Genomic DNA, 10,000 nt, shown 5'->3' on the forward strand with positions numbered 1-10,000 from the left:
CTTCCTCCTCATCCTCTTCCTCCTCTCCTCCTCCTTCGCTTCCTCCTCTTCTTCGTCTTCCTCTTCTCGACTTCTTGAACACGTATCTCTTCAGAATTTGAATACCTCCTCTTCCTCCTCCTCTTCCTCCTCCTCCTCCTCTTCCTCCTCATCCTCCTCATCCTCTTCCTGCTCCTTTCGGCTCCTTGAACACTCCACCCCTTCAACACGGTGATAAACTTTACAATTTTTATTCTGGCGAAGGACAGAGGATGGGGGAACTCTCGCTTAGGAAGGGTCTCGACCTAGTCGGGCCTACTTCAAGCCGGGGTCCGCCCCACCATCAGCTGCATGGAATCGCCTGTCGGTAGCCAGAATAATATATATATATATATATATATATATATATATATATATATATATATATATATATATATATATATATATATATATATTTACTGAGAGGATATATGCTATATCCTTAAAAACATTCCACAAAAATTCTTAATACCCTAAATCGCCACAATCCTTCCTTTTTCGGTACATTCCCCAGACATTTTCTTGAGTGCATTCCACCATACCACTGACTGACTACCCCCAGAGTAACCAACCACATCGGCCACTCGCTCGTCTCACCGTATACGTAAGGAAACCCTTTGACATGGTCCCTCTCCCCCACAAGTAACCAACCACATTGGTTTGCGAATCACCGCAAAAAAACCAGACTAATGTAATGAGGTCGTTGATGTTAGATGGTCTAACAAAAGCTAGTGGAGACTGTAGACATCCCAGGAACCTTCTAACACCGGGAATAGAGAGGCTGTTCGTCTAACAAGGCCCGGAGCCACACAGTCGTTTTTGTTGCACGGAATATTAGAATCTAACTTGAGAATAATAACTGAATAGTTCTAAGATTTTTTCGTGGTCTCAGAAGACTGAAGATTTTTTTTTTTTTTTTTTTTTTTTACTTTTTTTTTTTGGAGGTCTCACGAAACTGAAGAATGACCTTTTTTTAACTTTGTTATTTTTGTTTAGGAGATAAGATTGATAATATAATTAATCGTAGGCCATATATTACTGTTTACATTAAACACCATGCCGTAGGCTAACCCGAAAGATTACAAAATTACAAATTGGCGCCAGCAAAGAGTGAGCGAGGAAGAACAGAAAAGAACATAAAAGAACACCATTATTTCGGTCATCTGAGGATGTTCTTCGTTATGAGAACGCATCCCTCAAAAGCTGCAGAACACGCTGTTGACTTGCACATGTTCTAGAATGTTCTAAAAAGAAGTTGGGAAAAACTTAGTGCTAGGAATATTTTCTTTTGAAACTTAAAATGAAGAGTTAATGCGTGTGTATACGGTATATATATTATATATATATATATATATATATATATATATATATATATATATATATATATATATATATATATATATATATATAATATATACACACATTCTTTTAAAGTGAGATTTTTTTGTGGGAAGGTCACTTTACTATTTATTTATTTGTTATTTAATCTTTAGGTGAATATTATAATACTCCAGAATTATTCATGCCATGATTGCTTAGATCTTGGTTCTTACACACGCACACACACACACACACACACACACACACACACACGTGTATACATATACGTATAAACACACATATATATGCATATATATATATATGAATATAAATGTTCTTCTTCTGTCGTCACCACACCACCGCTGGCTCATTATTCAAGAAGGAAGCGATATAATAAGGACACGTGACACGGGCAGTCTCCCTTCGCCTCCACGGGGTGGAAGTCCCCCCGGGGGAGAGAGGGGGAGGGGGGAGACACCCACCTGCCGCGTCTTTTAGCAGTCAATGTGTTTGTTGCACGGAGAGAGAGCGAACACACGCACGGACACACGTACGTACATTCCCCAAAGAAAATCTACGGTTACGGTGCGCCTTTTTTTTTTTTTTTTTTTTTTTTTTTTTTTTTTTTTTTCTTTCTTTGGGTGGGGGAAATGTGTCGTATTTTTTTTGTGTTCCTTCTTTAGGATCGAGACAACCAACCTACCCCCTCCCCCCGCGCGCTTCCCAAGAGATTGCAGGGGCAAATATTTTTGTATGGTCGGGAGGAATGGGGGGGGGGGTTCCTTAGTTGAACAAGATTGCCAAGCGGTAATTAGAAGGATGTATGAAAAAAAAAAAAATTACCCGACGGTTACCGGGAAAGATTCTTGTCTGTTTTGCTGTGGAGACGTTATTTACATATTTTATTCTGGCCAATATATATATATATATTTTTACATCCTTTTTCGTCTTCGTCGTCTTAAGCCAGTTTCTTCCTTGAGTATAATGCCCCCCCCCTAAAAAAAAATCGTCTAATATTAGTCAAAATAGAATATCTTGAGTAAGCCATTACTGCAGCGTAGTAATAAAACGGGTGACCCCGAAGTCTCCTGACGGAGGCGAAGCCGAACCCCCGAGGACACTCCGCAGGTCTTCGCACGCACTCCACCCCCACCCCCCCCCTTCCGCCCCCGCTCTTAGGACAGACGAAGTGCCGGTTTCACAGTCGCCCACCCGAATACGAACCCTAACATCGGGAAGGATAACCTGAATACGCTTTGTAGGGGGAAAGGGTTCCGACGTGAATGGCAGGTCACCAGCACCCACTGGGCAATGAATTTTAAGTTCGTTTCTGCCACGTGACTGTTTCCCCACGCCCCGTCTCATTCGGGTGACCCATCCCGATGTTGGGATTCGGATTCGGGAAGGCGACTGTGAAACCGACACAGAGTATCCGATGGGAATGGATGTCAAGTAAACAAGGAATTGTGTGTATGGGCAACCTTAATGGTCCCATGCATAGCCACCGGCCTGTCCTCTCGGTGTTGATGCAGCCTATCCTTCATGCTATGGTGAAAATGGTGATAAGAAAAGAGGGAGATTATTTTGGGGGGAGAAATGGGCCGATTGGGGGAGAATATGAGCTGAAAGACGTGGGGAGCCTATTGTTAGGGTGGGGAGAAGGGGGGAAAGTTTACTGAAACGAATATGGCCCTAACCAGGGCTTTGCTCGGTGATGTTCAGTTTGGTTTGCACGCAAGGGCGCGCACGCACACACACACACACACACACACACACACACACACACACACACGCACACACACACGCACACACACAATTTTTACACTGATCTCGATCTCTCTCCCTCTCTCCCAGAACTGCTCTGGTCTCGGCATTCCCTGGGAGTAGTATTGGATCACGTGTTGGACTCGTGATCGACAGTTGTTAATTTCCCGGATGAGAGCTCAGAGCTCGTATTCGGCCCGATCTATGGGCAATGTTGTGACCTTACACACACACACACACACACACACACACACACACACACACACACCTCTTTGCCCAACAGAGCAAGGTACCAGTATGCAGCTCTGTGACGATTTTAAGCCCTAGTAGGGGACAAAGTTGGCAACCTGGTGTGTGTGTGTGTTTGTGTGTTTGTGAATCGGCATGGTCTGAGATCACGTGCTGGACTCGTGAACGACAGCTCCTACCCTCCCATGTGAGAGATCATAGCACGTAAATGGCCCTATATATGGGCACTGCTGTAACCTATACCCTTGTTCAAGGGGGACAGTAACAGTTTGTGTTCGTGAAGCTTGCAATTCGTGAGTGGGACTCGAACTCAGATATCCCGCTTGAGAAGGGGATACTCGTGACGTGTGTGTGTGTGTGTGTGTGTGTGTGTGTGTGTGTGTGTGTGTGTGTGTGTGTGTGTGTGTGTGTGTGTGTGTGTGTGTGTGTGTGTGTGTGTGTGTTATTATCCAACAGTCCCCAAGTTCCTGAGCTTCTCTCGATGCATCCAAGATCCCACCAATCCCTTCATCGCACAAGCGAAAATGACCCGTGACGTGGCAGCCTCTGATTGGCCCATGGAGCTTCTGGAGGAGGGGCTTGATCAAACGCTCAGTTCCGATTGGCTGTCGGCTCGTTTAGACCCTGTTTCAGAGTTTCTATTGATAACTACCTGGTGGGGGGGGGGAGGTGGGAGTGGTGGGGAGTGGGTGGGAGTGGACAGCAGGGCATAAAGAGGGAGTCTCTTCAGAGGGAGTCAGTGGTGTTGACGCTTTCCTGGGGCACAGGTGAGGTCTGCAAGGTATTACGGTTGTGTGCTTTGTGAGCTTTGCATTTTCTTCCCTTCTTTAACGCAACGCTTACTGTCCCTCCATCCCCCCCTGCCAGCCACCGGGGTCGTACCTGCAAAGAGGATTCGAAACATCTTCTGGATTAGGGGGGGGGGCGATTGTAAATTATGGTTGTGTGCGAGTTGGGTCCTCTCGGATTTTGAATTGTCATGTGACCGTTAGGGAAAGTTTAACGGTTTTAACGGACTTCGGAGACGACTCGAACGTGATTCTTCAGAGATCTGGAGCTTGTAATTTCCCCCAATGTTCTTGCAGATCTCGATTATTTTTAACGTAAATACTTATATTCCCATTTTTTTTTTTCGTTTTTCGAGCATATGATCGTCAATATGGAAACATTTTACGAAATCGATACAGTAATTGTTGATTCATTTTTATTAATTTTATTCAATTTCATAATGTGACCGGTTGAAAAAGCAACTCTCTCCTTTTCTAGACGACCCCCCCCTTCCTTTAGCATACCCGCTCTTCACAAGAACATTCTTAGAAGGTTCTAGAAAAACTCTATCGAGGTTTCGTAGACACTCTTTGCCTCCGAATTCTCTCCTCCAGTGGCGAACTTTATTGATTTTTCTCGGACCTTATCCTGAAGGCACTCTGGATGGACCGAGATTCCAGTCAGCCCAAGGTCCGCCTTTGCTTAATGAAATCGCCAAGCGCCTTCCATATATGCATATATATATATATATATATATATATATATATATATATATACATGTGTGTGTGTGTATATATATATATATATATATATATATATATATATAATATGTATATATAAACTAAATATCCTACTGTCTTAGACAAGAAATTTATTCGAAGCTACACATATTGCGATCACTATATGTGATCCTCTTCAGCGTAGTTGTACGAAAGGGTGGGTGAACTTATGTAGACTATGTAACACCTAGTATATACAAGTCCACCCACCCTTTTGTACAACCACGCTGAAGGGGATCAGTTAGTGATCACAACAAACGCATCTTCAAATGATTTTCTTTTCTTCCGATAGGATATTTAGTTTATCTTACCAGTGTGTTAGAACACTCAACTCGCTTATATACGAGTATATATATATATATATATATATATATATATATATATATATATATATATATATATATAATACGCTGCTAGGTACTGTCCTCACTCTGAAATGAACGAAGTCGTCTAGCGTTTGGGAGAAGTATCTGTACAATGCGCCACGGTAGGAAGGCACGATGGCGGCTTCGGCCGCAGGTAGGCGCCTTAGGATCACACACACTGTGCCGTAGGAACTGTTATTTCGAAATCGTTATTGCTTTTTCTTTTTCTTCTTTTTCTTCTTAGCCGTTCGCGTTTTGCTTATTCGCTTTTATATTGTTTTGTTTGTTTTATTTAATTTTTGCTTTATTTTGTTCTGTTTTATATATATTTGTCACTTTTATGTTTCTTTATCAATTTCTCTTTTTATCGGGTAAAGATTTTTGTATTTTACACACACACACACACATACACACATACACATACACACAGCTTGCTAGGATAGTGGATAGCATCTTAACCTCTCACGTAAGAGATCAGAGATCGAGCCCCGCTCAGGACTTGAAAAGTATCATAATATTGCAAGTCGTTACTATCTTCCTTGGGCAAGAAGATTGTGTGTGTGTAAGGTCACAGCGTTATTCATAGATCGGGCCATATTTGGAGCTCTCATCCAAGATGGTAATAGCTGCCGATCACAAGTCCAACACGTGATCCAACACCGTGGCAGATCACACACACACACACACGCACATACAGACATTGCATGTGTACGCGCGCGGTAGTCAACGTAGATCCCGATTTGGGAGCAATTTTTGGGACCCCATAATTTTGGGGCCATGATTTAGGGACATTAACTGAAGATCCCTATTTTGGGTTCCACCACACAGGGCTACTTCCCCACTCACCACACCTATGACGTCACACTTGGACACAAAACAAGTGAATGGCGTGTCAAAGACAAGTTGCCAGGTCAGGGGAAGACGCTCCCCGTTTTCGAAATGATCTGTGACGTCACTAGTCTCGCCTTGGTGATGTGCAATTGTGTACAAAAGGTCATTCAAATTACACCGTGATTTGATTGTACAAATCAATTTTCGCTTATTACCTTTAGAAAAATCATATAGTATTTTATACTCGTATTTTTGTATTGGAAGTTTATAGAAAACGTAGCCAGGAAATATTGTTTTTACTGGTTGAAAACTACTACGTGGAAGAATCACAGCAAAAACGGGAGTTGTAGTGTTTTGATATTAAGCCACGCCTCCCCGCATGCCCTAGTTGGCAGATGTCGCCAGATGTATAAATAACAAATATCATTATAACCTGTTCACAGACTGTTTTACTTGTTTAAATAGTTTCTTGAAATGTTTGTGGCAGGCGTCCAGGTGCCTCTCCTGTGTAGATTATATATTTTTCCTCTTAAGATATATACATCTGATAATAATTTAAAAATTATTTTGCCCCCCTTCTGGCTCAGATTAAAATGGAGTTTGTGGCAACTCAACCATGCCCAGGGGGCGTGGCTTGGACCCAAGCTTAATAGCAAGATGCTATAATCATTCGCTTAGTAGCTTGTGGTCGTACAAAGTACGTTGTAGGTTTTAAATCACAGACTTGTATGATAGATTTAGTAGAGCTGTCAGGTTGCCAAGTCTCATTTTACGTCGACAGAACGATTAATGATTTTAAAGTCGCTTTCTCTGATTACAGTCCTGTGTTTTATATTTGTTCTGTCTTATTTTATTTTATATTGTTTTTGTTTTGTTTTATTGTTTTCAAGTAGGTTTTTATGTTTATCGAAGCGGTTTTAAATGTATGCACATGCCATTGTAAACTGTGTCATCATCTGGCCACCTGTTTATGTGCAGGTGTCTCCAAATAGCCAAAACACGTGTCAGAATATACGTAAATGTCTGAATGGGATGGAGAAAGTGAGTTTCTTTGAGCTGTTTTATGCTCAGGGCATCGGGGATGGAGAGCAAGGATGCCAAATGTCTCTATATGGACAAAAATTATTTTCAGAAACGAAGTTGGCTATTTTGGCGCAGACGTAATAAGCCCACGACAGGTGGTAGCCATACGTCAAAATGCGACGTGTGCGTTTAAATTTGGAAGAAACGTCGTCCCTGCTCTCTCTCTCTCACTCTCACTCTCTCACTCTCTCACTCTCTTGCTCTCACTGTTCGCCTGAGCCATCTCTCACTCTCTCTTTCTCAAGACGCGCGCTATCTTTCTCTCGCCAAAACATCCGAGTAGATTTTTATTTTTCGGATACAAACCATGCTACGGCCTGAACACTGAGTTTACGCTTAATGGTCATATTCCTCCTCCTCCTCTTCCTCTTCCACCTCCTCCCTCACCTCCTCACCCACCCTCACACTCGCTTCACCTCCCATCAAATAATAACCACATTCGTTTAATTCTTATCATCTTCTCTTGTTCCTCGTCTCCTGTCGTCGTCGTCGTCGTCGACTGAATGACCAACGGGCGTTGTCGTCCTGGCCCCCCTCGCCCCCCACCCCCCCGTACGACGTCGATCGCCCGTCCCCCCCCTCCTCGCCCCCGGATGATGTCTCCTCCTTCCCTCGGGGGGAGTAGATCAACGCCAGCAATCTGCAATCCCAGGTTCAAGTCAACGACTCTGCGTACGCCAAGCCCCACAAGCCACTCAAATCCACCCCGCCACCACAGCCCCAGCCCCCACAGCCAACCCAGCCCCTTCAGCCGTCCCAGCCGTCTCCGTTGCCTGCTCAGACCACGCCCACGCCTCCACCCGCAAAGGAACCCACGCCCACCCCGTCACCGACGCCCACGCCCACGCCGCCCGTTCCCAAGCAAGCGAATCAGCTTGATTCTATGCTAGGTTCGTTGGCTACCCACATGACCGAGCAAGGGGTAACGACCACCCAAAAGGGTTGCTGCTGCGCTTGTGACAAGCCTATTGTTGGACAGGTACAGCCCGTTGTCCTTAGCACCGTGCCTTATACATTGCTGTTGAATCCCTTGTTTATATATGTCATTAATGTCATTCCCTTTTTTGCTTTTGTTTATATATATGTCCATATATGTCTATTTTTACCCCTTTTTTAATTACCAAAACTAAAATCACAAGGAAATGGACCATTTCCTATACATCGACAGTTTTATTATTTTAAATTTTTATGTGTGATAATAACAACAACAACAACAAATCGACGTGGTGAAGCTAACCCCTCCCGTGCTTTGCATGCGGTTAATTTCACCAGGTTATCACTGCACTGGGCAAAACTTGGCATCCTGAGCACTTCTCCTGTGCACACTGCAACCAGGAACTTGGAACCAGGAACTTCTTTGAGCGTGAGGGACGACCTTACTGTGAACAAGACTACCACAACCTCTTCTCCCCTAGATGCGCTTATTGCAACGGGCCAATCCTCGACGTAAGATTTCTCTCGTACTCGAATGTCTATTTTTCGATGTGAAACAAGGTCATAAGAAGATGGTACAAGTGTGAATTAGGTGTCTTTTTTTATTTCTAGGGCCAATCCTCGACGTAAGATTTCTCTCGTACTCGAATTTCTATTTTTCAAAGAGAAACAGGACAGTAAGGAGGAAGTACAAGTGTGAATTAGGTGTCTTTTTTATTTCTTATAAGTACGTTCGTAACTTGAACAGGGAATTAATAAACAATGGACTGACTGTACTTTCGCTGTGGTATAGTATAATAGGCTTGTATTTTAGTAGTACTATAGAAAAGCAGGATGAAACTTTATAGTTACGACATGCTACAGTTATCAATGGAATGACAGAAGCAATTGGATTAATACGTGGAAAGTTATGGTAATAGGTAATAGTAATACTTTAAAGGCTATAGTAATAGGTAATACATAGTGAACGTGCCCAAAGTGTTGGGGAAAATATTCAAATTTAAGTTTTCTTAAAGTTGTAAGGTGCAAGCAACAAGATTGTCTTAATAGCTGGAACCTGATTGGTAAGCCATAGGAATTATTATTGTTTTTAATACGAACCTCTTATTTTTGTGCATTGATTCTAATAGGTTTGTTATTTAACGTAACTGATCAATACTGTAGATAGTAAATGGGTGGTTTGTTTACACAGCATGGGACTCGAAGACCTGTTTAATGTTTACAAAAAGTCGGTGTTCCTTAGCGAGTTCCTCGAACTATCGTATGTCGTCTACTCCCCGGGACGAAACTGTCGTACCTCGCCGATGACTTTACCCCCTCGAAATCGTCTTTTTTTCCTTTTCTTCCCCTCCTGCAGAAGTGCGTGACTGCTCTGAACACTACCTGGCACCCAGAGCATTTCTTCTGCGCCCACTGCGGCTCCACCTTCGGCGAGGAGGGCTTCCACGAGAAGGACGGGAAACCGTATTGCAGAGACGACTACTTCAACATGTTCGCGCCAAAGTGTGGAGGATGCAACTCGCCCATCATGGACAACTACATCTCTGCCCTGAATGCCCAGTGGCATCCGGAGTGTTTCGTCTGCAGGGTACGTATGCACCCCTTCCCCCCTTCTCCCCTTCCCACCTTCTACTGGGACACATTTGTCCCCCCCTCTTTCACCCTCACCTCCCTGGAGACCGTTTCCTATCGTTACAATATATATATATATATATATATATATATATATATATATATATATATAAATATACATATTGTTGCAAACTTTGTTCGCTGGACTACTCTTCAGGAAGTAGAAATGGGAACGGTGCCTCTGTCGGAGGGAGAAAACGGGAAGCTGCCTCTTTAGGAGGTAGAAAACGGGAAGCTGCCTCTAGGGGGTAGATGCGA

At 43.3% G+C, this 10,000-nt stretch overlaps 1 protein-coding gene across 12 annotated transcripts in view; it reads left to right on the forward strand.

Moving 5' to 3' along the window:
* Pax (paxillin) overlaps window positions 1-10,000 on the forward strand; it is a 246,404-nt gene that overhangs the window by 220,670 nt on the left and 15,734 nt on the right. For all 12 annotated transcript variants that reach the window (XM_076198537.1, XM_076198531.1, XM_076198526.1 and 9 more), the window contains 3 exons: window positions 7,803-8,156; window positions 8,450-8,623; window positions 9,468-9,698. In XM_076198537.1, the coding sequence (XP_076054652.1) occupies window positions 7,803-8,156; window positions 8,450-8,623; window positions 9,468-9,698 (759 nt within the window). The remainder of the gene's footprint in view (window positions 1-7,802; window positions 8,157-8,449; window positions 8,624-9,467; window positions 9,699-10,000) is intronic.

The sequence above is a fragment of the Oratosquilla oratoria genome, chromosome 15, assembly GCF_046742065.1.
Source record: "Oratosquilla oratoria isolate Oo_2021 chromosome 15, ASM4674206v1, whole genome shotgun sequence".
Lineage (NCBI taxonomy): Eukaryota > Metazoa > Arthropoda > Malacostraca > Stomatopoda > Squillidae > Oratosquilla > Oratosquilla oratoria.